This window comes from Ambystoma mexicanum, chromosome 4q (assembly GCF_040938575.1).
Source record: "Ambystoma mexicanum isolate Mex_15411 chromosome 4q, UKY_AmexF1_1, whole genome shotgun sequence".
NCBI lineage: Eukaryota > Metazoa > Chordata > Amphibia > Caudata > Ambystomatidae > Ambystoma > Ambystoma mexicanum.
Genome location: NC_090928.1, coordinates 596,960,298 through 596,985,225, shown reverse-complemented (window position 1 = coordinate 596,985,225; position 24,928 = coordinate 596,960,298). Strand labels below are relative to the sequence as shown.

General features: G+C 45.4%; 1 protein-coding gene across 3 annotated transcripts in view; it reads left to right on the top strand.

Annotated features, from left to right (window-relative positions):
- LOC138467859 (uncharacterized) overlaps positions 1-24,928 on the top strand; it is a 1,040,267-nt gene that overhangs the window by 379,807 nt on the left and 635,532 nt on the right. For all 3 annotated transcript variants that reach the window (XM_069608148.1, XM_069608147.1, XM_069608150.1), the window contains 3 exons: positions 3,101-3,215; positions 3,905-4,080; positions 8,458-8,676. In XM_069608148.1, the coding sequence (XP_069464249.1) occupies positions 3,101-3,215; positions 3,905-4,080; positions 8,458-8,676 (510 nt within the window). The remainder of the gene's footprint in view (positions 1-3,100; positions 3,216-3,904; positions 4,081-8,457; positions 8,677-24,928) is intronic.

Below are 24,928 nucleotides of genomic sequence, written 5' to 3'. Positions count from 1 at the left end.
TTGTTATGAGCCAAAGAAACATGGCCAAAGGATGCCGGAGTGGCACATGGCATCAGCTCCAAAAATTAAGCGAAAATCTGTTATTAAATATTTGGCATGGTTGCAAGATATATTTTGATATGTTTAAGATTAAAATGCCTTAAACCTAGTTACTAAGTAGCAAAGCATTGTACAAAACAGGGTGGTGAATACAGGGAGAGAACATTGAGGAGAGCCATAGGATGGGAGAACAATGATAAGGGTTGATCCCCGTTGGCTATGTACACAAACCAGGAAATGTACAGAGATCTGTGGGGAACTTTTATGCATATGTTCAAATTCTGGCAAGGGATTTTCAGCCTTTCAGTAATGGGTTAAAATTGGTGATTAATGAACACGTTTTACAAAAATAAAAAATAAAAATAAAATTTACAAGTAATTCTCTAACACATGGAACATTTCAATAGCTGTCTGGTCACCAACGGTATGTGGGATATGACAGCACTGCCACTGTAAAACAGTTGTTGATGCCATTGCAAACAGTATGTCATAATTGTCATTTTAAACCATTTTTGCGATGCTGGAGCTCTCAATATGTCTGAGAGAGCTGTACTTGCAAGCCAGACATGGCCCATTGGTCATGCACCAGAATGACCTGCATGATTCTTGCTGGGAGAGGCAGCAATCCTGTGACTGTTCTGTGATGCTATCTCATTCATGAAGAGCAGATGGGTAGCAGGTCACTATCCATAATGAATAGGTAATACCTCGCTACAACCATAATCTCTTTGGTCAAAATGTGAATATAACGATTCACATATTGTTTGGTTGGGTTGTTAAATGATTTGTGCACGTTTGAAGTCATCACTATAAAACTGAATGTTATTTTAGCCCTATGATTTACACTTTCGTTTGCATGTAACTGCATCACATGATTTCCACATGTTCATCCAACAAAATACAAAAGATCTACTATTTCCATCCAGAGTGGGAAACAGATTTGTTTTCATTCCAGACGAAAATGTGCATCTTTAATCTATGTGCCAAAGTTACAGTGAGAAAAAACAGTAACATTGAGAGCCATTTTACAATAGCACATACAAAGTATGAAAATCATTTCCTAAAGGAAGCTGTTTGCGATCCTAAAATGTAGGTAAACTTAACGCAGCAATGCAAATGCTGTTACAAAAGCATCCTTCAAAGTTACTAATTATTTGATGAAAAACAAATGTACTTTTACAGGTGCTGCAATTGTAAAGGGCACATTAGCTCCCATGGCTGAGTCTGTTGTAAGATATTTTAAAAATGGTCCTGAATTTATGCCTGCCATGTCAGGCATGCAGTTTGTGCATATACCCTCCTTGCCATAGTGTTTGCACCCATCAGCCTATGCGATTGCCTATCTCTGCCAATCTGCCTTTTTCAGACACGAACATCCTGAAATCAAAACTTTGATGCCTTCTGACAGCATTGAGTGCATTTTGCTGTTTCAAGCTACACACCTGATTACTGAGCACTGGTGGATGGCATGCAGTGTCAGCCTTCACAATTAATGTCTCAATTGTTTTCCTACATTCTGATATTCTTGACTTTTTTTTAGGAAACAGCTACTCCTGCAAAATAAATAATGAAATAAAGATGCTTTTGAAATGATTAATATCATGATAAATGCATATGTTGTTCCTTTTTCATATAAAGAGTAAATAAACACCCCAGGGAAATCTTGATACGAATGCTCGTATTTATGGATGTCACCACCCCAGTACCTCTCGCCAGTAGCTCTCACCTATTGGTCATTAACTACAAGTAGCTCTTGCTAACATAAAGGTCGGAGACGCCTGGTCTAAATGATAGAGGGTCTGGGGAGATACCTAAGGGGCCCCTGGATACTTAATCCCCAACTGTAAAAGAGTTTTTAAGGATTGATACATCTATAAAAAGGCATCAAGATTGAGAAAATTATGAAGTGTCAAGGTTCTCTCCCTCCTAGGGTTATGGGTCTCCCGCAACTTCTCTAAACTCAACACCGTCTCCAGGTGCTCTGCATAGAGGAGCCTTACATCAGTTTCTACAAAGATAAAGTGGTGCTTAAACACAAACGGGAATTCCTAGTCAGCACGTTTGAGTTTAATGAGGTGTTCTTCCAATCACTGAGCATGAAAGCTGCGAAGCCGCTACATACCCTTGATTTTACTTGGACAGGACAAGTGGCATGCGCGAGGCTAGACAACTCTTTGTGACCTGTGTGCTGGGATCGGCACCTGCCAGGGCTTCTATAACGTGTTGCATGCTCAGTACCATAGAAACAAACTGCAGGGGAAATCCCCACCTAAGGATCCTCAACGGCAACCTGGTCAAGCACACATTCTTTCTGTAAACACTACTCACTGGATAGCAGTTCCAGGAATGATGGCGCTTTTGGCAAAGCTGTTTTGCACAATCTCTTTGCCAAGTAGTTCCAACCTCCCATTATTTTGACAGGGTGCTTTGTAACCTCCCAAGAGTATGGCGAAAAGGGACGGGAAGTAAGAGTATGTAAATGTTTCTCACTATAGTGACACAGAAACTCCCAGTCCCCTTTCCTCCATACACCCCCCTCCAATCCCTGCTATTTATAAGCTTCCAACTCCCACTTAAAGAAAGGGACTCACGGCTGTGCGGGAAAGCGTGCGGCAGGAAACATGCAGCACGCTGAGATTTACACATGCAAAGTAAACATTCTGTATGCTGCCTAGTAACACCCTCTAGCCCGTCCCCCGTTCTGTGGGGTGAGACATCCCAAGAGTATGCAGGAAAGGGAACTATGGACTAAGAGTACCAGGGTAACTACAGTGAGTAAACCTATAAAGTAAATATGTGTGATATATTGTATATATTTAAAAAATCAACTGTGCAGTGCTCTTTCTGGTATATTAGGACATACATTTCACTTTCCCCTTCACATCATGGTCTCTACCAGACTATATACCATTCTAGAGTAAGTACAGCATCTCATGTTCATGATACTTCTACAATGGAATTACCTCTGTAAAGCTTAGCCAGTGCTTTATCAAATGTCTATCAAAAGAAAGAAATACTAGCACCGTTAATCTAAGCTGTTTTTATGCATATTTCTTTTTAGGAACGGGGATGGGAAAAAAGGCTTCAGCAGGTATTTGGAGACAGCAATGCTGAGAAGCTTTCAGTTGAAGCTGAAGAAAGAATCGGCCTTTATAAAAGCCGTCTTCCCAATGCAGGTGAATATATTTTACAGGGTTATTTATTTGATGTATTTATGCAAATAAATCGCCTCCAACCCCTTACCTTTTCAAACATGTTTTCTTATATTGAAAGTAAAAGTGGGCTTGGTTTTATCATCAACAATATATTTGCTCTTACATTGTGTCTATATCATGTCAAAGGATTTAGGCTTTGAAAGCTATCCAGCTTTAACAAACTCAAACATTAGTGAGATACACAAATATTAACATACTGCGGTTATATTTTATTGAAATGATCTCTTTCAAATCTATTTGTGACTTCAAAGCTGGGCAATTATGTGACAATCTTCTGCTTGTGATGTCACTGAACATTAACTAGCAAAACCATTTAAAACAATTTAACACTTTCCTAACTTGAAGCCCTGGTTTACAGTGTCAACAGGAGATACCGTTAATCATTGAGGTATTATACAGATTAATGTACCCTAGCAAGTGCTTTTTGAGGATATTATAAATTACATCCTCGGTGGCTTATAATGTCCTTTCAATGTACAGTTGGGGTGCATATAGATCTGTGCAATATCTATTTTCTTAGTTGTGTAGTGTGTGTTGTGTATGGTATGTTTAAAAATAATATTGATAGGATTCATGAAATTGTAAAAGTTGTTCAAGCAGTGAAGCTGACTGTAAGATTAGTTTAATGAAAATATGTTTTATAATTGTAGGTGATGCGCTCCTTTATGAAGAAGGGTCATCACCCCTCGATGCCTTGCATCAGGCTGCAATTGCATATGCCTCCGCTATCAAACTAAAACCAAAGGACCCTAGTCTTCATTTTCAGCTGGGGCTTGTGCTGGAAGAACATTACTATGCAGCAGAAATATATGGACTGAAAAAGAAAGTAAGTCGGAAGGAGGAAATCATGATCAAAGCTTAATCGGAAATATTTTAAGCAGCAAGAGAAGCCAATGATGATATTTACCAACAGACCCATCTACCAATTTATTATGTATTGTTCATTTATTTGTTGACAGTCTTTGCAAATTAAAACCAGTTTCTCAGTAGTAGTGGTTTGTGGGTTAGTTATTCATAGTTCATTAAAAAATCTGCTACTAAAAACCAAGCATTATAAAAGGTTGGTATTTATTGTGTAGGATCGCTGTCATTTTTCCTATTGCTATCATACTCCAGATCCTGGCCCACCATTGCTCTAAAATTGGGTTGGTCAGGGATTTCCATGATTGTGCCATATTTTACCGGGCAGACATAAGAAGTTGGGTGATTACTTTGGCTGTCGCACATCTTGAAGGGTACAAACCCTCTTCATCTGTGTCTCCCAGTATCACTACTTTAGGATCCATTGGGAGGAGAACATTAGTCATGTTTTTCATATGGGAAAATATTTCCTTCCGATATGTTTGAGGTAAAGAGCATGACCAGCACAGACGCCTGATCATACCTTTCTCTCAGCATCCCCTCAAGAACTCTGCAGGTATCTTCCCATCAATCCCATGTAATCTGTTCGTTGACATATACCACCTGAACAAAACTTTGTAAGCGTACTCTTTCACGCCAGTGCTACGGGAGGATTTATGTGCCCTTTCGCAGATGTGATTCCACGTGGGTGCTTGCAGCTCGATCCCCAGTTCCGCTTCAAATTTCTGCAAGTATGGTAGTTTCTCTAAGCTGTCACTGGGCTCTAGTAATTTGTGGCATTTGGCTAGCCGTCCTTTTGTGGGTTCCACTAGTAGGGTTATTTCTAGAACTCCAGGTTCCCACAGACCTCTTTAATTCAGTGTTCGTGACCCAGTGCCATAGGTGTGCATAGCAGAATCTTTCCACTTCACTAATGGTGGATTTAGCCTTACGTTCTTCAAAAGTTAATGGAGTTGTATTCCCAGAACGTTGTCCTAATCTTAGTTTAACCTCCTTTTCCCAAACTTTAAAGGAATTACCAGCTGTGCCTGGGGTAAAATCCGTTTTTTAAAAAACTGGAGACCGTTATATTTTCAGCATTTTAGGTCCCCTGTCACAATATGTGAGGGTAGTTTGAGACGATTGTAGAATGGGTCCTGCTTCTAAGCTATCTTAATGTATAAAAAAGGCAGATTGTCCAGAAGAAGGGAAGCAGACATCTGTTCTATAGGCACCCATTTTTTATCTTTATTTCCGTGATCCAGTCGAACATTATCTAATTACAGAAGGTACACCACTGGCCTCGATCATATGGGGTGGAGGGGCAAAGAAGTGTTTTTCTAGCCACTTTTGGATGCTTTTTGCCCCAAATAAACGTAAATACCTGTCCTGTAGTCTGTCGATGCCCTTGGAGGAGAATTTCAATGGCAGAGCATGGGAACTGTAAAATAATCTAGGGATTAGGGACATTTAAATTGCAGTTATCCTTCTTAACAACGAGAATTGTTGAAGATCCCATCTCTTTAGCTCTTCCTCACAATCTTTAAATAAGGTCAGGGCACTTGCTTCATATAGTTTGGCTGGTGTCAGAACGATTGCTAAATAATCCAGTTGGTCTTTGGTCCATTTAAATTGAAAATTGGATTTGATATTGTCCAGTGTGTAGCTAGATTCATTGATGTTCATTCCTACTTACTTGTCATAGTTCAAATCTTTCAATGATTCTATTGTGTTGCCAAGGCATACGAAAACATCCTCAGCATACAATGCTATTTTATGCTGGGTCCCTTGGCAGGTTATGCTGGTTATGGGGGCATCCTACCTAATCCTTTGAGTGCGAGAGCAAATATCAATGGAGATAGAGGACAACCTTGACATGTTCCTCTGCTAATGTGAAGGGGATTAGTGTAGTTTTGGTTAACTTTGCATCTCGTGTAGGAGGGCTGGGAATTTGAGAGGATTCATTTTGTGATCCTCAAGCCAAATCCATAGGTAGACGAGACATTATTTTGATAGGACCAATTTAAACTTTCAAATGCTTTACTAGCAACAAGTCATAGGATGACTGCTTTCTGATTTGTACCGTTGCTCCATTCATTTGTTGATTGTGCGCCTTCTCCCATTTTTTTTACATCCGTGGTGTCTCGTAGCCTCCTGGGTATATCCCTTCCTAAACCCGTAGGTATTTCTTTCCCCAATTCTTCGAGTTTCTTTCTCCCCAGTCTAGGCGCCTATCCCTCTCAATGTCAGGGTACGCACTCTTTGTAACCTCTGAGGTGTATCACTCCCCAACTTTTGGGTGTATCACTCCCCAATAATAGGGGGATATTTCTCCACAACCTCTGGTCTCGAACTCTTCCCATCCTCTGCTGTAAATCTTACCTCAATCCTAGGGCTCTCTCTTTCCCCAACCTATAGGCTCTACCTTCCTCCAATGTCCCGAGTGTATGTCTCCCCAATCCTAAGGGCGTCTTTTTCGTTCACCTTGCTTGATGTTCTTCCTCTTTTCCTTCCTGCTACCAATCTATTTCCTCTTCTCCTTTCCAACAATCTTCCTTCTCAGCCCTACCAAGAATCTCCTCTCCTCAAGCTCTCCTCCTCATCCTTCCTTCTCCCAATCATCTCCTTCTCTCTAGCTCTCTTCTGCCTCCTTGCTTCTCCAAGCCAAATTATTTCTTCTCCAGCCACCTCCAAAGATGTTTCCTTGTCTTTACCAGGTTTTTCCTTCTCCTTCTCTCCACTCCAAAGTGACTCACTTCCCCTTTTCCCAATGCACCTCTTATATTCTCCCAACCATGGGTGCCAACCTTTGATTTTCACTTTGGAGCAGAACTAAGTTTTGATTTTCACTATGAGGGCAGAAATTCCCATACCTAGAGAAGCAGGGGAGCCATATCCATCACCAGGTCCAAATCACACGATTTACAGCCCCCATTTAGGAGCAGGAAATTGGAAAAAAGCGATGGCATTCACAGGCATGTTGTTGGGATGCACTCACAGCGTCCCAGCCTGGCAAAATGGTTAAGGCTGAGAAAAACCTATTAGCACGTACCACAGTGGGAGCAGGGCGAGTTTTGTGTGGCAAAAGGCGCACGTATCACTTGTAGGTAGTTTTCACACATATTAGATATCCACATATAGCAACACAGAAGGAGCAACAAATGGTTCTATGTCGTATTTTACTTTGCCGGAATTCTGCTGAAAAATTGAATTGTATTGTTGAATTTTTATTTTTATTTGAGGCAGTGTTCCCCCATACCACCTTTTTTCCCTATACTAGTCCCCCACACCAAGCCCCTCCCCACTCCTTTTAACCCCTAAATACTTCGGCAGAATTCCTGTTGGCAAAATGGCAGGATACCACAACAAATATATTAATGTTCCAGGGAAATGCACCAAAATGTCGACCACGTAACTGGTGACTTTAGTACATTTCTTTTTACCGACTTCCATTAATATGCCCAAGCAGAGCGGGGGTTGCGGTGGTGTCCTGCACTCTCCTTGGGTGCAGTAACGGGAGTCAGGGGTTACGGGGGTGTTCCCCCGCTTACCATTGTGTTAAGCAGTGGCCAAGAATGTATTTTTTTTAAAAAGCACCCTGCAATATCATCTCCGACCCACGTAAGTGGGAGGAACTGACACCACAGGGATAGCGGGGAGTTGGGATCCTTCCTATGTCACCCCCATGCCACTCATCAACATGGCAATTGGCACCACACAGCGCCCAGGGTCGGTCACCCCTAGAGCAAGTCAGGGTACTAAATCAAAATTCCTTGCTCATTTCAACAGGGGAAGTCTACTAGATAAACAAACATGTGTGCACAGAGGTCCCGCTTAACATCAGGTTACACACTTTCAGCAGCACAGTCTTGCAAAGTGTGCATCTGCCGAAGAAGCACGACTTATTTACGCTTTGTTGTTTTGGAAGTTACCAGCTGTGTCAACACCATAGTGAAGCAAGATGACTCGTGGGCACAGGCTTAAACTGGGTGGCGTACAGCCTCCTCCGATTGACTAAAAAAAACCGATTTGTCAGTTTAAAAAAAACTTGTAACACAATTATTATGTTCTGCTTTGTGAATTATACAGTGTTACTCGTGCCAAGCTGGTGTTTATATTTGCACAGCAAGGGATCAGGTCCAGAAAATCCTGATGGTGTTTCTTTTATAAGGTTCTTCTGATACAGATTGTGCTTCAGCATGCTATTGTGCCCTCGCATGGTACACTATGTCCGTCACCATGAGCTGTGTCCATGGTTTGGTGAAACTCACCAATTTGCCAGATACATTTAAAATGTTATGAGACATGTTAACCACCTGTCTCCCACTGGTGCACAGTGTAAAGTGAACTGTTTTTCTCCAAGAACGAAGATGAGCAAGAATTCGTCAGTGCCAAGGCGACAGGGAAAGATGAGGAGATACTAGCAATTTGTAAACTTCATGGTTTTCACGGACGACCAACCTTGGAACAGCAACTGAAGGCGTTGGACTTAGAATTCCATCAGCTTAAGGACCAAGGACAGTCAGGAAAAGCTGACTACATCCAGACGCTGTTCGCGTGGAAATCAAAACAGGCTGGCAAGGTAATTTTGTATTAATTGTTTGAATATGTTTCTGCAGTAATCATGAGCTATAATGAAATATTTATTTTGGTTGAACTTATGATATTTTGATGCACGACTCCGGATTCCAAACATTGGCATCGCTTTTTTTACTGCTGCGGCCATAGTAATGATCCTGAATTTTAATCTGCAGGTCGGGGTCTTTCCCCTTTGGCTCTCTCCTGCTTTTGGTGAGCACCTACCATACTACTCAAGACGCCTCCTTTCATGCACTTTTTTTCCTCTTCCGTCTGCCTGCATCCTGTCCCCTTTGTTATGGAGAAATTGTCAGTCTCTCTGTACGTCCTCATCTTTTAACCCCTTACCTGCTGGGCTATTATGCATGTCTTTGCAAATAGGACGAACACGGCTCTGCAGTTCAACTGTGACCAATGTCCTGGAACAACCCGTGACTGCCTTATTTTTTTCTGGCATGTTTGGGTGCCAACGTGAATATGCCAGCTTAAGTGTATTGCAGTGTCTTTCACTCAATTACCCCATGCAATAAAGTCATAGGCCACACACTTAATGTATTTATTGTGCCAAAATGATTTGTAGTTGGAAAGTGACTACTCTGAGGGAGGACACGCTGTGGAAGTGGATAAGCAAACTGATGCTGTACAGTCCAGATATCAGACTGGAACAAGGGACTTAGACACTATACAGCTCAGGCTTTGCCTTACGCCGTCTAAGGCCTGAAATTTGCCAACCGGTCTGAGTAGGTGTGGAGAGTAAACTTGACTTTGAGATTGATCGTAATAATGATTTTAAAAACAAAATAATACACGATTAGTCACAGTCAGATTATATGTTATACAGATATGTTGTGATACTGACTCTGTAGATCGCTTTTACACTTATAACTTTGTCACGGACAAAATGGCATGACATGTCCCCCAAAAAATATTCCTCCTACTTTTAACTTTTCTCAAACATTTTGTGAAGTTCTATCGGGTGGAGGAGTCAGCAAAGTTATCAGGGAGAGTCCCAAAACTTGTTCTTCCCATGCAAACTCCCAACGGCAATTTTTTCACTCATTTACAGCAACAACTGTTGGACAGAGAAAAGGAGTGAAAGGAGCTAGCGTCCAGTCTAATTTGTAATCTTCACTTGGTTTGGTGAAAGTCCAGCCAGCATTTATAAAATGAAAAAATAAAAAAACAGAGGCAGCCAAAAGCCCATTACTTATACTTTGAGCTTGTAGACCATTTCACGAACCCAAATGGTAATTTTATGTTTTCTGATTGGCCCACTGGGATCCGTGGAATCGCATGGGTCCATGGATTTCAATGAATCCCAATCTGAATGTCTACTCATAAAAGATCAAGTGTGGGGACGAGGGCCCCTAAGCTGGGTCGGGTCTCTTTGGGCTTTGGACCTTGCTTGGGGCCGGCGGACCCAAAGCTTGGCCTAAGCTGGGTCTTTGTTGGTTGTGATCCATTTGTGTGTTGACCTCTAGACCCTGCTCCATGCCCATGCGCCCCAAGCCAGACCTGTGTGGACCTGTGTCACTGGTTCAGGGCTTAAGTGCCTAGAGCTAGGTCTGTGCATAGCATCGGACCCAGCATGGCGCACTTGGGCTCTGATACATTTCCGAGCTGAGTCGGTGCAGGAGCCGTCTCACAGTGCCATGTCCATGGCCATTTCTGTGGCACTGTGTTGATGGGGGTAATACTGCAGGCCATAAAGCAGTGGACTCACTCGATGGCTAGGAGCTGCCTGGAGCATGGCCAAAAGACATCCCCCATGCATAGTGCTCACTGATCAGAGCTGGCCACTATACACATTGGGCACATTGCATGTCTTGCAGGTGGCTGGAACATACCTGCAGGTCATGCCCAGTGGCCACACTGGAGCGCTTAGAGGAAACAGGGGCATAGCCAAAGATCCTAGGTAGTACTATTCCCAGTGGTCAAAATAGGTGCATGAGAGTTGCCTGCTGCATGTCCGTAGGCCATGTACCAGGCAAAGTGACATCTGACAATGGTGGAGGCCAGTCTCAATAATCACACTGGGGATCTTGGGGGCCCAAGGGTCCCTCTTGGCATGCCTGCAGGGCATTCCCATTGGACACAAGGGGTGGCTATGGGTGCTTGGGACATGGCTAAGTGCCATGCCCCAGTCAATGTGTCCACTGGCCATGGGATGCCCTGTCACCACATTGCAATCTGGGAAGAGCCTAGGATATGTGCAAAGACCATGCCTGGGATGTAGGTTCAATGGGGCTAGGAGGCCCCTGGGGCTTGGCTTTGAGACTGGGGTTGAGTCTCCGAACAGGGTATATGGAGTCTGTTGTGGACTGTGTATCTGGCTTGGGAATTGTGCAGAGGTGGCCAGTAAGAATCAGCCTTGCATACATCCACAGCTGTTCCCTCAAAATAGATACAATTGCCACCAACCACGTACCCTCTCATAGCCAGCAACGTGTGAAAGTCCCCTGCTTACCTGGGGATGATGGATGCAGTGGTCATGGGGGCTAGGTACTACAACCTGCCACATGATGCTGGGCGCAGCGGGAGTGCACAGGAGATCTTGAGCTCCACCTCCCTCTCCATGATAGTACAAGTCGGGGGGGGGGGTCAACACTGGCAAACTATAGCTAATCCTCCTATCCCTTTAAGGAAGTCCCCAGCACTGTAAATTGATGGCTTCAATGAAAAATGGCAGTTGCAGTGGTATCGATTACTTGATATGTAAAACAAATTATTTGGTGGACGCCAAAAACCGGACATGCAGTTTTTCAAGAATCTAAATTACAATAACAACTGGTGTAGGCCCACCAGAATTGGTGACACCTATGTAGTATATACTACTAACATGGTACAAAATAATAATAATAATAAGTACGAAGACTTTCTTTCATTTTCTTAGTGGCATTTTTATTGATGCTGTGCCTTCACCATTGTTCGAGTAGCAGAATCATGAGCCAATGCATTTCAAACACTAGGCCCATCATCGGGGCCAGTTCTGCACACAATAAAGAAACACCAGTTTAATTAGTTGATGTGTCTACAATGGTAGTTGTGATGAATCAGCAATGATCCCCCCAAAAAACCTAGCCTTGGGCCCTTCTCATGTGGCCTGGGAAAGGCAGATGTTTTCTGATCCCAACCCTGGGGATGGTGTTCTGCGGGAGGATCACATAAGGGGGGGAAGCAGGTCAGGAGGATTAGGAAACCCCCTCGTTCAACTGTCCCCGAAGCCCCACTCTTCTGATGGCCTATTGTAAAACAACAGAAATAAGAAAACCTAACTTTGACATTGGGGACTTCAAGTCGCATAATCCTCTAAGTACTGGTACGAGGAAGATGACTGAAGAGGTGCAGTGTTATAGAAAAGGTCAGATCATTAATACAAATGACCCACACCAGAGGGAGACTGAGAGGCTTTAAACGCCTCCTCAGATGCAGGCCACTAGTGAGAGGAAAGGAGAGAAGAGCAGCAGGATGTAGAAGTAGCGTGGTTGGCAGCCCAAGCAGAAGCTGGAGGAGAGAGAAGAAGCGGGACCATTGCATGAAAGAGAGCAACTTCCGATCCTGAGAGCGTCTGTGCCTTTCGAGTCCTGAAGTGCATAGGTCTCGCAGTGGGAAGTGTTTGAGAGGCAACCTTTCCCTCTGGTGACCAAATCTGCAGAGGCTGCGCAGCGGGAAGCGAAGGCGGGGGAGATTTCCCTTTCACAGAGGCAGTCTTGGGGGGTTGGCGTGCACCTGAGGGTCTCTAGGTCTTTGGTGGCTGGCATGCACCAGAAAAACTCAAGAGCGACGAGGGCTCCTTTGGCAGGTGGCGCGGGCAGCAGCAGCCTGGAAGTAGAGGTTTGCAGAGTCGTATAAAGCCACAAGACGAGAAGTCCTGCAAGTGGCTAGAGGAAGAGAAGAGCACATCTTACCCAGTGAGTTCACAGCCTGTGTGTGACCCTTCCCCGCTCGCCTATGCAAGACAGGCATCTGGCGAGTAAGGAACACTTGTGTGTGAATGAAAGTGGCTCGAAAAGCCCTTTTGAATCTCGCGCTTCTGAAACGCAACAGAAGCAGCACTCGTGAACGAGCGAGAGAGATTTCCAAAGCACAATTGAATACCGAAGTAATAAAAAGCACCAAAATCCCATTGTAAAAAAGCCAAAAGACTGTAACTGTACAAATGTGAGTCTATGGAAACACCCTCATCGTGGGGCGAGGGCAGGAGCCCCCCCAGCACCCCCAGCCCAGCAGAGGAACCACGCGACAAGCGGGGAACAGGACAGGGCCTGCCTGACCCTGTCCCCACACGGCGCCTGACTCGCCCATGCCGGGCGCAGCGCGGCCTGAAACCGAGGCTGAGCCTCATCTACATCAGCTGTAACCGCCGGCAGGCGGATCACGCCGGCGGCCAGCTCGAAGGCCACTCTAAGGCCTGTTGGGTGCCTGCCAACCCCCTCACTCCACTCTTCCTCATCGTGGGGCGAGGGCAGGAGCCCCCCCAGCACCCCCAGCCCAGCAGAGGAACCACGCGACAAGCGGGGAACAGGACAGGGCCTGCCTGACCCTGTCCCCACACGGCGCCTGACTCGCCCATGCCGGGCGCAGCGCGGCCTGAAACCGAGGCTGAGCCTCATCTACATCAGCTGTAACCGCCGGCAGGCGGATCACGCCGGCGGCCAGCTCGAAGGCCACTCTAAGGCCTGTTGGGTGCCTGCCAACCCCCTCACTCCACTCTTCCTCATCGTGGGGCGAGGGCAGGAGCCCCCCCAGCACCCCCAGCCCAGCAGAGGAACCACGCGACAAGCGGGGAACAGGACAGGGCCTGCCTGACCCTGTCCCCACACGGCGCCTGACTCGCCCATGCCGGGCGCAGCGCGGCCTGAAACCGAGGCTGAGCCTCATCTACATCAGCTGTAACCGCCGGCAGGCGGATCACGCCGGCGGCCAGCTCTAAGGCCTGTTGGGTGCCTGTTCGGAGCCGTAGGAGCCAGGGGCCAGGATCTCTGCCCTTTCAACTCCAGGATCTCTCACTATCAGAAGTTGGAGACGCCCTCAGCCGCATTATACTGATTCTAAACATGTATGGTACATTGGCCATGTACAGCACCATGATACCTATCAGCTTAACTGAACTGTTTTGGTGAGTAATGCTTAACTACATAAGACGGCTAAGCTCTTATAAGAAATAACTGAAGCGATACACCTACATTTGTAATTGTTGATTTTCTAACAACAAAAGCGGTAACAATCACCAGCTGCGGAAATTCTGAGATTCTCTAACGTTAAACAAATTGTACGCATTTCTTAATGTGTGATTGGAGCTCTCTCACTTACTGAACAGCTATCACTCTATAGTACTCAAGAAGCAAGTACAGTAGACACGAATACATGTTTACTCATACACAGCAATGCCCTCAACACCACAGATCCTTCTTGGTATCATGCGCCCCCCCGACCATGTGGTAGTCTTTTTCTACTAACTGGTCCAACTTGCAGAGTTATCTATATGTCTGTAGCCATTTCTAGCCCAAATGTGATTACCGAATTTAGGTGAACCCCTTGCCTACTTGCATCTTCTTGCACATGCCATTTTTAGCCTAAATGTGATTACTGCTCTTAGGTGAACCCCTTGCCTACTCGCATCTACTTGCACATGCCATTTTTAGCCTAAATGTGATTACTGTTCTTAGGTGAACCCCTTGCCTACTTGCATCTACTTGCACATGTCATTTTAGCCTAAATGTGATTACTGTTCTTAGGTGAACCCCTTGCCTACTTGCATCTACTTGCACATGTCATTTTAGCCTAAATGTGATTACTGTTCTTAGGTGAACCCCTTGCCTACTTGCATCTACTTGCACATGTCATTTTAGCCTAAATGCGATTACTGTTCTTAGGTGAACCCCTTGCCTACTTGCATCTACTTGCACATGCCATTTTTAGCCTAAATGTGATTACTGCTCTTAGGTGAACCCCTTGCCTACTCGCATCTACTTGCACATGCCATTTTTAGCCTAAATGTGATTACTGTTCTTAGGTGAACCCCTTGCCTACTTGCATCTACTTGCACATGTCATTTTAGCCTAAATGTGATTACTGTTCTTAGGTGAACCCCTTGCCTACTTGCATCTACTTGCACATGCCATTTTTAGCCTAAATGTGATTACTGCTCTTAGGTGAACCCCTTGCCTACTCGCATCTACTTGCACATGCCATTTTTAGCCTAAATGTGATTACTGTTCTTAGGTGAACCCCTTGCCTACTTGCATCTACTTGCACATGTCATTTTAGCCTAAATGTGATTACTGTTCTTAGGTGAACTACTTGCTTACTTGCATCTATTTGCACATGCCATTCTTAGCCTGAGTTGCGAACTCAGGTAAACCCCCTGTCTATTTACACATGCCAAACCGTACAATGTACCTCAGCAAGAGCCAAACAGCCACCCTACTGTATCTCCTCATACATATATTACACCTTACCATCTTCATTGCCACCATAACCATGTACCCTGCAGAAAATGCACCCTGTCCAACCCTAGAAAGAAACACTAGACTACGAGCCAGACTACCCCGTCTCTACGAGCCCATCTACCACAACAAGAGACCCACCCTGCAACACACCAAAATCCACCCGAGACACATCACACCCTGCTACAACTCCACCCAACCCAAACTCATCCCTATAACAATCCAGGATACACCCAACACTACCACTATATCCGGAGCTTTGATCAACGCCAGATCGATAATGGCCCACGCCACAGAAATAGCAGACACCTTATCCTCAAACAACCTCGACCTCCTAGCTATCACTGAATCATGGCTGCACGAAGCAGCAGGCCCAGCACTCTCAATAGCCATTCCAGAAAATTACCAAATAATCAGAATGGACAGGCCCAACAACAGAGGAGGCGGCCTAGCCATCATAGCTAAAACAAACCTCGAGCTAAGACCACTGCCTCAAGCACCTCTCAAATCCTGCGAACTCCTAGTAGCCAAACTACCCATCTCCAACTGTCGCACCTTAACCATCCTTCTAATATATAGGCCACCCGGCCCCATTGGCTCATTCGAAGCAGACCTATCCAGCCTCCTAGCCAACAACATAAAAGACACCACCCAAATATTATTGCTAGGCGACTTGAATCTAGGACTAAACGACCCTGACGACAAATCAGCACAAGCTATAGCCAACATGCTAGATGAACACGGCCTAATCCAAAGAGTGCTCACCCCCACCCATAATAAAGGTAGGACCTTGGACTGGATCGCCACTCTAAACTGCGACACCGTCATTACCAAAACCACTCCCCAGCACTGGACAGACCATCACCTCATTGACTTCACCTTATCTCTCAATAAAGAAGTCAACAAAGGAAAATCATGGCACCACCACTACCCACTAGAGCAAAAAAAAACATAACCCCTGACAACCTCCTACCACTACTACTGCCAACCCTCAATGCTCTCCCCGATAATCTAAAACCAGAACGCCTAGTAGAAAACTATAACAATATCATAAAAAAAGGACTAGACATCATTGCCCCTCTAAAACTGCAAAAAAGCAAACAGCAAGCCCACCTGAACACCTGGTTCACCCCACACCTGAAAGAACTTAGACTGCACAAAAGAAAACTTGAAAGCCAATGGCGCAACTCCCCTACAGAAGAGAATAAATCACAACTCAAACTTTGTGCAAACAACTACAAAAAAGAAATTCTACTCACCAAAAAGAAACTATTCAATGAAAGAATCGCAAAATCGAGCTCCAACACCAGAGAACTATTTGCTATACTAAGGGAACTAGAATCCCCTATACCCCCACCAGACAATATAATTAAAGATAAAGTATGGTGCACCAGCGTCCAAAACGCCCTAACTAATAAAATCAAAACTCTCCAAACCAAAATCGCTCTGAAAAAAGACTCTCTCACCACCAATGAAGCATCTCCCAGCAACCACGACAAAACAGCCAACCGTCCAGGCCAGAATCTCTTCAGATTTACCAAAATATCTATCCCAGAAACAGAAAAAGTTATAGCCTCACTTAAACCATCTAACTGCAAAGGCGACAACTGCCCTCCCCAGATAATCAAGGATGCTGCTAGGGATCTAGCCCCCTTTATAACCAAGCTGATCAACGCATCCTTCTCCTCCAACACCATACCAAGTAACCTCAAAGAATCTTGGGTCCTGCCTCTCCTCAAGAAGCAAACCCTAGACCCCGCTATTCCCACCAATTACAGGCCCATCACCACGGTGCCATTCCTGTTAAAGATAATAGATAGAGTAGCATACCTGCAGATTCAGCAATATCTTGAAACTCACAAACTACTAGGCACCCACCAATCAGGCTTCAGACCGAAGCACGGCACCGAGACAGCCTTAATCGATCTTAAAACCCAGATCAATGAGATTAACGACAAAGGGAACACTGCCATGTTACTACTCCTCGATCTGTCGGCAGCATTTGACCTGGTAGATCACGCAGTCCTGTGCGAACACCTGGCCTCAGCAGCCCACTTCTCGAAAGAGGCCATAGCCTGGATCCAATCATTCTTGGACAACCGAACTATGAGGGTCTTCTCCACCCTAGCCTCAGCAGACCCCATTAAAATAACCTGTGGGGTGCCCCAAGGCTCCTGCGTCTCTCCCACCCTCTACAACATCTTTACCAAGCCCCTATTTGACAAGTTGGACAGACTGGGTGTCTCATATACCAATTATGCAGATGACACCCAGATCCTCATACCCCTTTCAGGCAACTACGCTTCAGATACGGCCTTGGTAAACAAAATATATCTCATCATTCAGGCATGGATGGCCACACACGGTCTATGTCTAAATGATGAGAAAACCGAAATCCTGCTCCTCGGATCCAATACCAATCTCAAAAAACTCAGTTCCAACTATAAGGCCTTCAACATTGATGGCAACACCATCACAGTGGCCAAAACAGTGAAAACACTAGGCTTTCACCTTGATGCAACCATGTCACTAAAAAAACAAGTTAACTCACTAGCATCCTCCACCGCCTACACATGCAAGCTAATTAGGGCAAGCAGAGCCTTCCTCACCCAAGCTAGCTGCATCATCATAGCCAACGCCCTAATACTATCCAGACTGGACTATTGCAACGCCATGTACCTAGGAGCCAACAAATGCATAACCAACAAACTACAGACACTACAAAACAACGCTCTCAGAACAGCCCTCAACCTACCCTCTAAGGAACACATCTCCAACAAAAGGAGAGAACACAAATGGCTTAAAATCCACGACCGCATCTCCCTCAAAACGGCATCACTCACCTACAAATGTTTAAACAACGCAGCCCCCCCCTATCTCGCATCCAGAATAAAGAAAAAAACGTCCACCCGCCCCACCAGATCGATTAATTCCTACTGCCTGCAGGTACCCAATTTCAGACAAAAGAAAACCGGCGGCAGCAGCTTCCCTGTCTTGGCAGCCCAACACTGGAACGCCCTCCCACTCTACATTAGGACAGACCAATCCTACTATAGCTTCAGGCGAAACACCCTCACTTGGCTGCGGGCCAATGATCCTCACGACTAACCCTGCCATCTAATCTGATCATGCCAGTGCTATAACCTGACTACCATGCACAGCCTTAAATATGTAAATATGTAAATGCAACCGAACTGCCCCTATGCACAGCACTAAATATGTAAATTTGTAAGCTTTCGCTCAATTATATGTATATATGCACATCCCACACAATGTAACTGTAAATGCAATGCTCTTTTTCTCATGCCTATCTTATTCTGTAACCAAGTTTTTATGTAATCCTATCTTCCTGACCTCTGTTGCGCCCTGTTACCTCTGGGTTTTGCGCGCTATACTAAATAAATAAACAAACAAACAAACAAACAAACCAAGAATCTAAAAGGCCAGCATTGTTAAAAGTGTACACCTACAAGAATTGCCCAGGCCACAAGGGAGTAAAACCAAGGCAGTTAGAATCTAATAGAGATTGCCAACAACGGCAAGGGGGTACTGGAAGATTCACAAGCAGAGAAAAGTGTTACACACATTTTGTACAACCTGCGGTAAAAGCTGGTACAAACTCAGGAGGCGCTGATGAGCAGCTAAGAAATGGCCACCTGATTAGAGAGCTCCAGCCCTGGCAAAATCCTATGCATAAAATACCCTCAATAGTGCCTGCTACTTCAATCTCCCACATGAGGAGAGAAAGCCAGAGGTGAGGGGCAACTGCAGACCCGGACTGGGGTCTTGCGACCGCCTAAATATCATGTGGCAGCCATCTGAAGCTCCAGCGCTGAGACACAATCACGGAAGCCGGCCAGGGGGAAGGAGGAAGAGCCACTACTGGAGTCCGGCGCAGCAGAGGCCGCACTGAAGGGGGGACCATGCGCATTCAGACTCTGTCTGTTCAACTATCCTACATCAATGGTAGTGCAGAAATGTCTGCACATGGACCATACTTATGCAGCAGCGGTTCCATCGGTAATCCCTGAAAGTAGAGACCGAGAGATCCGGCTAATCAACACCACAGCGCAGACCGAACAGGAGGAGGAAGACACAGCCAGAGACGGAGCGGGCGTCTGAGACCCCCCCGACCTGGAGATAACGTGGCCGTAGCTGAGTATCGGACGAATGAGGCAAGAGCGATCCGGATCCCGAAAGGACGCTTGCAATGGCCCACCCTCCCGGAATACACGGCAAGTGCGCCATTTGGGTGTTCTGGATCACTTTAAGTGAATGGGAGACCAGAGCACCGCTACTGCATGGGCACCAGCGTGGGCAGTGCGCTTACATCGGCAGTAGCCACAACTATAGCTATCTGTTACATCGGTGTGGGAAAACATACGCTGTAAGGGAGACGGAGACCCGGCCTGCGGACAACTGTGGAAATATTCCATGGTGTATGGGTGGTGAGTCCATTGTGCCCTGACGATACCAGCTGAGCAGGGACAGACGCTCAGAAATAATCCAGTAGAACCGCGGGCCGGTGCACTAGCGCAGACACGACAGTGGATATATTTGGAAAAGAGACGATTAGGCACAGTGCACTGTGGGCCCGCTATCACCCCACCTCTTTGCCCCAGGTCCCTCATATGGTCCTTCACTGATATAGGTGGCGGCACAGAAAACTGCTGATCCCACGTTAAGAAGGATATAGACGGAGATCCCTCTGAAACAGATCCCCTGAGATACAGCAAGGAGGAGACTTGGCGTTCCACCACAGACAACTATCTAAAGGAAGGCCACGGCGGCACATCTGGATAAAAGACCCACGGAACAATAAATCGCGGTGTACTGCAAAATTGATCTGGACAGATACCATGAGCAAACCCGTGCAGGTGGAAAGTACGACGGGGGGCCTTAAGAATAGAATAAGCTATAACTACAGCGGCAATTGGCAATACAGTATAACAAAAGTTGCCAATAAGAAAAAAGTCCCAATGGACTCTTTCACCAGCCCCGGGACCCCACCCCGGGACCAACGGCCCCATCCAGAGAGGGCGGGGGGAAGCAATGGAAGAAAATGCCATGCAAAGCGGCTTCATGTCAATTAACGTGAAAATGGACGACATAGTGACAAGGATAGGGTCCCTCAGATCCAAATTGGAGAAGGAAAGTGGACGCATCAATGAAGCGGAGACAAGGATTGGGGTAGTGGAAGACAAAGTTGGCCAACATGACCGCGACATAGCGACTCTTAAAACAGAACTTGATATGATAGGTTGTTTATAACGCACTTAATACCCAGAGGTTTCTAAGTGCGGACCCGGGGATCGAACCTGTGGTGCTCCGTTTCGTCTTGCTTTCAAGGTGAGCACATTGCCTCAGAGCTATTAACGTGACGACATAGTCGCGATCAAGACGAAACAATGTGCACATTGTTGGCGTACTGGAATCAGCATGTAAAGGCCCAATGGAACTGTTTATCGAGGCACTCCTAAAGACCCTGTTTGATACCGCCACCTACTCAACACACCTTATGGTCGAGCGCGCGCATCGAACTCTTGCACAGATGCCACCACCCGGAGCACAGTCACGCACAATCATTGCAAAAATGCTGAACTATAGGGACAGAGACACCATCCTGAAGCTGTCCAGAGAGCTAGGAACACTCAGTTCTGAAGCAAAAGACATCCATATTTACCATATTTTGCTTCTGGGGTCCAGGCCCAGAGAAGAACATACAATCCGGTGAAACGGCTACTGAGAGCATAACGAGTCCCCCGTGCCCTAATATTCCCAGGGAAACTACGAATGCAACATGGTGGCAGAGCACATTTCTTCGAAACTCGGACTGACGCAAACTCCTATATGGAGGCGTCCATTCCTGTCCCACTGTTGATCCATGACAGGGATCAAAACCAGGCCCCAAGAGGAGAAGGAGATCAGGGGAATGTTGGAGATTGAACGAGAGTCAATACTGTGATTATTGTTCTATTCCCTGACAATGCAAGCAGGCACGAATGATAGTTTAAATTGAATCTGGCTCGATTATTTAACATGGTTTGTATAATAGCAAAGAAATGTATTCTGTTGAAGTGGAAATCTAAATCAGCACTGACCATACATGAATGGCTCAGAGAATTGACCTATGCAAATGAAAGAGAGGAGGAATATTTCGGAACAGTAACAGTAATGAGTATGCCTAAATACATCTGGGGACCGTTCCAGGACTATGTGAGAGATGAACAATGATACAATGCCAAAACATGTTTACTAGGCATCAGAACTACAAAATGTATGGTGTGTACTTGAAAAGGCTGTAATGATGTTAATTTATGAGCGCTGGTCGCCCTGTCACCTGTTATGATATGGCATTTATAACGCGCCTATAGACAAGTGTTTCGAGGCACGACGAGGCAAGGGAGGGGGGAACAGAGGGAAGGCAGACAACGATCTTACGAGGCCAGGTGTCATTCAGATCGCGCAAGTGCATGGGAAGGGGGAAAAAGGAAAAGTGCGAGGGGGAAGGGAGAGGGGAAAGTGCAGTACATGGGATAGTAGAATAAATGAGATAAATAAAACGGCCAGATGGTGGCAAGTGCAAGGCAAGAGCAGACATAAGTGCTGGTAGGGGGACTGTAGCGATACAGAATAACAGTCCCCAGGTGCGGGGGTTGCCATGGAGGCAGTGCAGGTGCGCAATTGGCGGGCCTGGGCCCGAGATAAGAAAGGGTGGCCAGGTAACCAGTACAGTTTCAAAGAGGAATTTAGCAGGGGAGAGGGGGAGAGAAAGCAGAAGCAAAGAGGAAGGTTTTGAGGTGCTTCCGGAACTGGAGATGGTTCTCCTCAAGTTTCAGGGAGGCAGGAAGGCTGTTCCAGAGGGAAGCCCCTGCTGAAGAGAGAGATCTACCACCAACTCGTTGCTTGGAGAAGCGACAGACCCTGAAGGAGTTGGAGGCGGATGAGCAAAGAGCTCGAGGAGGAAGATATTTGGGAAGAGAAAGTTGAAGGTATTGCGGGCCCAGGCCCCAGAAGGCCTTGTGGACAATGCAGAGGGTTTTGAACTTAATCCTTGCAGCCAATGGGAGCCAGTGCAGAGATTTCAGTCCTGGAGAGATACGATCCCTGGGCTTGAGGCCAAGGACAAGTCTCGCAGTCCTGTTCTGAATAAGTTGCAGAGGGCGGAGAGTAGAGGCAGGCAGATTTAGATAGAGGCTGTTACAATAGTCCAGCCTAGAGAGAACCAGGGCTCTGGAAATGGTGAGCTTCAGGGGGAAGGAGAGGAAAGGAAGAATACCTCTGAGGAGGTGTAGCTGGTAGTGTGACTTCTTAGAGACGTCAGAGATGTGAGGAGAGAAGGAGAGTGTGGAGTCGAAGATGACCCCGAGGTTTTTAGCCTTGCAGGTGGGAGCAGGAAGAGGGCCAAGAGAGGCCGGCCAGAGAGCTGCAGGGAAGGAGGTAGTGGGTGTGTCTACAAGTAACCTAAATAAATGTTTTTTTTTAAAAGCTGGTGCAAACTCACATTGTGGAAACCAAGGGAAGGGAAGTAAAAGACCCTTTCCCCATCAGTCATTGGTTAAGGGTGTAGTGGGGAAGAAAGAGTGGCAAAATGGCTTCCCTTCTGGGAAAAGAGATCCTGAAGAAGAGGAGCATTGCATGCAGACAAGTATCCAAGAGCACACATGTAAATCTTGTTTTTTCTGAAGAGTTGTTGGGAGTTGTGAAGCTGCAATTTGTTAAACATGATAAAGTTGTGGTGAAAACTTTATTAAGAGACATTATCCCAAAAACCCTTATTGTTGAAAAACGTTGTTCGTGCAGGGCAATATTCCTAGACGGCAAACTGTTGGAGTGTGCTTGCCAAGGGAGTAAACCAGAAGTTGAAGAAGTGCTTAACAGGGTACTGATAAAGGCAATTTATGTTGATTGTGGTGCTAAGGGTATTTGTGGCAAATCATCCGGACCAAGACAGTTATTGTGATGAACTAAACATGTGTTCAAGGAAGAGAAAGAGCCTTCTATTCATTGAGTTAAAAGTTTATGTTCACAAGTTGAAGCTACACCAAACTGATAGGGGATTTTCTATTGGCAAGTTGAAGCTGTATTAAACTAAGTTGGTACTGTCTGTTGACACATTGGAGCAACACCAAACTGAGTTGGAACTTTCTATTGACAAGCTGAAGTTGAGTTGTACTGTGACTGAACATTGTTGCACAGCTGGATTTCCTTGTTTTCTTTTCTTGAACTGTGAAGCAAAATCACGTTTAAACATGGGGAAGGGGAATTCGCCCAGGTTACAAAGAGACTGGTGATATTACAGATTTGATCATTATTATTTGTTTGGAATTGCCATGTACTTTCTTGTTTATTTGTTGTATGTATAAGTGTGAGGGACAGATATCCTTAGTTTTTTTTAGGCTGGGCAATCTTCGCCAGGGTAGGGAAAGTGAGGTGTTCATTCGACCTTGTATTATAATAAAATGGCATTTGTTGAGAAACCTTCACAAAGTTGGCCGCCTCTCATTTCTGACCCCTCACATAACTTATACTAGAACAAAATTGGTTCATAACGAAGCACTTATGTCTCTGCTGAATACACCTGTTGGAAAATAATACAAATACTAGTTTGTAATCTGACAGAAAAACCATAATGTGTTGCAAATACCAAAGATTATAAAGAAGAACCATAAGAAACATTAACAAATTCTATATCAGGGTACCGTACACTTTGATGTCTCTATGGTCTGATCAGTCAGATCAAGAAGACTCTGCACTAAAGGAAACCTGGCTAGAGCCATGGCCCTATACCTGTAAGTGTTTTTGTATTAAAAAAAAAACATAATATAGGTTTTCCCCAGAGATATTAGGTCTTCAACCGACATGTATGCACACATTTTGTTCTGTTTATAAGTTACACAGCCATTGTATACACATAGATGCATTCAACAGGTGTTGTATATTGTTTGTCAAACTGGCACTGATGATGGACCTAGTATCCGAAATGCATTTGGCCAATTCTGCCACTCAAGCAATGGTGAAGACACAGCATCAATAAAGATGTTACTAAGAAAATGAAAGAAAATCTTTGTACTCATTATTTTTATGTTGTACCATGTTGCAGTAGTACAAACTACATAGGTGTCACAAATTCTGGTGGGGCTCCACCAGTTGTTACAATAGTTACAAGTCTTAAGACTACTGTAACCCGATCCGGCATGCCAAAGTTATCAGACCTCCAGCGAGCACAGTGAGTAGTCTGAGAGAGAATGCATAAGCAATGTCGACTTGGGAGTGTCCTAAATAGACAGGTAAGTTCAAACATGGCAGCCGAGCCTGATGTCACTTTGGTCTGCATCGCTGCTCACAGCGGCAGAAACACATTGTGAAGATGAAAGTAATCCAGGAAAACTAGGGGCTCATTTCTGTACGATTCATCACAAGTATCCACATTTGGCCTCCCTTTCACTTAGGACATGCAACTGGTTAGGGCTAGGCCCCTATAGGGGAAGCAGGGACATGACCGGGAGTTGGCATCCGAGATGCAGAGGCTTTGGGAACAGAAGAAAATAGAAGAATGAGTGCGGCGAGAGGAGGGTGGTGGCGGCAAAAATAAGTAGGAGGAAAGGAGTATGAAAAGAGGAGGTTGGAGGAAGGAGTATGGAAAAAGGCAATCGGAGAGAGCAGGAAACAGGTAGAGGAAGTAGAGTGGGGAGAGGTGGCTGTTGGAGGAAGGAGAGTAGAGGAAAGCAAGAGCACTACAGGGGACGGAGGAATAAACAAAGCAGCAACTGGAGGAAAGCTGGAAGGGGGCAGTAGAGAAAGAGG